Source organism: Hermetia illucens, chromosome 3 (genome assembly GCF_905115235.1).
Source record: "Hermetia illucens chromosome 3, iHerIll2.2.curated.20191125, whole genome shotgun sequence".
Lineage (NCBI taxonomy): Eukaryota > Metazoa > Arthropoda > Insecta > Diptera > Stratiomyidae > Hermetia > Hermetia illucens.
The window spans coordinates 153,515,962-153,519,279 of NC_051851.1; the positions used below are offsets into that span (position 1 = coordinate 153,515,962).

At 38.6% G+C, this 3,318-nt stretch overlaps 1 protein-coding gene across 1 annotated transcript; it reads left to right on the forward strand.

Annotated features, from left to right (window-relative positions):
* The first annotated feature begins 1,557 nt into the window (after positions 1 to 1,557).
* On the forward strand, positions 1,558 to 2,291 carry LOC119651728 (39S ribosomal protein L55, mitochondrial). The gene is made up of 2 exons (XM_038055455.1): positions 1,558 to 1,836; positions 2,074 to 2,291. The coding sequence occupies exons 1-2, from the start codon at positions 1,648 to 1,650 to the stop codon at positions 2,218 to 2,220; spliced, it is 336 nt and encodes a 111-aa protein (XP_037911383.1). The 5' UTR covers positions 1,558 to 1,647; the 3' UTR covers positions 2,221 to 2,291.
* Positions 2,292 to 3,318: the final 1,027 nt, after the last annotated feature.

Sequence of the window (3,318 nt, forward strand, 5' to 3'; positions counted from 1 at the left end):
ACTGGAATTACTGTAACCGAGAATATCAAACAAATATCGCGCGCATTGTATAATTTACTTATGAACCTACAATTCCTACAAAAACCGATAGTAACAATACTTTTTTTTAAGTTTAAAGGATTATTTAGCAATATTTAAAGTTACAATTTAAATCAGGACGACAAGCTTACCTAGAAAACGATTTCCGTGGTTGTCTGGCATTCGAATCAGTATTACCTCGGTCAAGTTCGGCTTCATTGCATCACCTCTCGGAATCCAAGATGGATTCCCAAAGAATCATACTTCAGCGCAGATTCCTGTATTTGCTGCTGCAACTGCTTTCGAAGATAACCGAATCCATGAAAATGGGCCCAGAGCAGGGAATTTTTTCGCCGCTATCTCGCAGAAATTTTGTGAGAGTCGTAATGGGTTTTGGGTCCAGGACGCCGTGTACTATTCGACGCTGAAATGTTCGTCGGTCTGATCAAAACTTGACACAGTGGCCATCGGAATTATGAGCGATAAGATCATGTACGTTCCTGGAGGAAGCCATTAAAAATTGTAATCCTCAAATTCTAGTCGTTAATTCCTCAGACGCATTAGCAGCGATTAGGAATCCAACTTCTTCGTGACGTCCTTCACGTTTTGTTGATAATCACTTTAACGATAATAGATTTGAATTTTCCATCTTTCTTGAGCTTCAATCGACGAAATCCAATGAATTCCACACAACTACCTTATACTCATTACTGGATATTTTATTGTTTTCATCAGGATCGCAGGAATGGCATCGCAAAAGCCTTGTTACTGTCTCGCCATAGATTACGCTGGCTAATGCAGAAACGTTCAACCAATTATCCAACTGGAAAAGTCATATCGCACTAGTTATTTTTACACACTCAAAACAATTATTTTGTGGAATTTCCTATTTCTTGGTTTTCGAATTCAACTTAACAATCTTCCGCACACTTCCTCCCCTGCTTCTAATAGGAAAATTATATCGACACAACAATAGGGAAAAATCTCAGTAGTTTGGTCGAAAAAGATTAGATCAGATTTTCACTCTGGATCAGCCTGTATTGATCATATTCAGCTTATCAATTGGTCGGTATTAATTATGGGGATAATAATATATGTCTATACATAATCCTATGAATATTGTAATAGGTCTCGTTGTGCAGTAGTTAACTGCTTAAATTAAATTCTTAATTGCGTTCCTTAATTGCTAGTGGATAGTCTATCTCAAACCTTCCCACACTGAACTCCTTCAAAAACGTGATATTTTTAATCAAAACCTGAGTAAAAATATCCTTGTAAGTGATTCCGTCCTGATTACGCTAGACAAAACCGCTACTAAGGATTTTTTTCTACTCAAGCTAAATACATAGTGTTAATAATTTAATAATTTTTGTCTTCATATCCAATTTCAGAAATTCCTTCACATAGTCTGAATTCGTGATATCTAATAATATGCACAGTTCCAGTTCAGATTAATGTATGGCCGAATTCTATGCATAGCAGAAACCATGATAGCCTATGACTGGACCACTTTCCCTACAATTCATTTCATACTTGACATTTCTTCGCGGTTGTCATCTGTGACTTGGAGGTTATGTGATACTTCCCTAGACATTATTCTTGCTGATTTTAACATAAACGGCCACTAAAATGTTGGGGAAAGTTCTCCTGGAGTCGCTTCCAAAGGCAATCGTTCAGTATCGCAGTATATCATCATCTTCAGCAGCTGTCACGAAGATTCATCGTTCGGTGTACTCCAGGTCGTATCCGACTATTGTGGTTTTGCCAGATGGTTCGTCTATAAATATTCGATACCATGAACCGAGGAAAATTATTAAGGTATTTTGTTTGATTCTTATTGTGGAATATATTTTGTCATCAAGTTGACTGGCAGAAGTAGTCTTTTCGGCCCACCGACATCCTCAACTAGCCAATGTGGAAGCAATTTTCCTCGCTCCCATCAGCTTCTTGACAAGTAATCCTTCTGCCAACTGGTCAACGATCTTTTGCACCAACAGATCAACTGTTATATGTATTAACTTTAAATCTCAAATAATTTCTTTTTCATCTTTCCAGTTACCTTTGGATGTAAGCACGTTGTCAGAAGCTGAACGAAAAGCGCGTATCGAGGCCCGAAAACCAAAGAGAAAGATAAAGATTGAAGAGGAAGTTGAGGACAATTTCGATTCGAAAAAATATCTTAAATACATCAAGAAGAAGTAATTTTCTCAAAGTTATTGATAGTTGATTTATATTAAAATAAATGTATTATAATTAAATTTGATATATTTTCACTGAACGTGTATGTGTGAGGGTGTTCCTTCTTTTACTGGAACCTTCATTTTCTCGGTTGTTATTTACCCAAAACGTTCCTCGTTCAATATGTGGGAAAATTTAGAAACATAAACCCCGGAATCATGGAAAAGTTCTAAGAACCCTTATTTATTTCTGTACTGCTCTTTAGTTACAACAACTATAGCTGGATTGGCATAAATTGTATATCGTCGATCGATAGCTTTAAAACACACACGGCAGATAGTTTTTAACATAGTGTAATTGGTATTTGCAATGGTATTTAGCGCAATAACCGGTATTCAGTCTAGGCCTGCCTTAATAAGGAACTCCAGACACTCCGGTTTTGCGCCGAGGTTCACCAATTCGATATCCCTAAAAGCTGTCTGGCGTCCTGACCTACGCCATCGCTCCATCTCAGGCAGGGTCTGCCTCGTCTTTTTTTTCTACCATAGATATTGCCCTTATAGACTTTCCGGGTTGGATCATCCTCATCCATACGGATTAAGTGACCCGCCCACCGTAACCTATTGAGCTGGATTTTATCCACAACCAGACGGTCGTGGTATCGCTCATAGATTTCGTCGTTATGTAGGCTACGGAATCGTCCATCCTCATGTAAGTTGTCAAAATTTCTTCGGAAGATTCTTCTCTCGAAGAGAGTTCACAATTTTTTTTTGCTAAGAATCCATACCTCCGAGGAATACATAAGGACTGGCAAGATTATAGTCTTGTACAGTAAGAGCTTTGACCCTATGGTGAGATGTTTCAAACGAAACATGTTGGCAGCCAACAACTGTGCGAGGATTTTATCGTCATAGCTGTTACCGGTTGTGATTTTCGACTGGTTTCAACGGTCTCAGAGTTATAGTCTCCTATCTTTATTGTTTTCGTTTGACCAGTACGATTTGATGTTGTTCGTTCTTTGGTTTTTGGCGCTGATGTTGCCACCATGTACTTTGCCTTGCCCTCATTAACGTGCAGCCCGAGAACTCGCGACGCCTGCTCGGTCTGGATGAAGGTAGACTA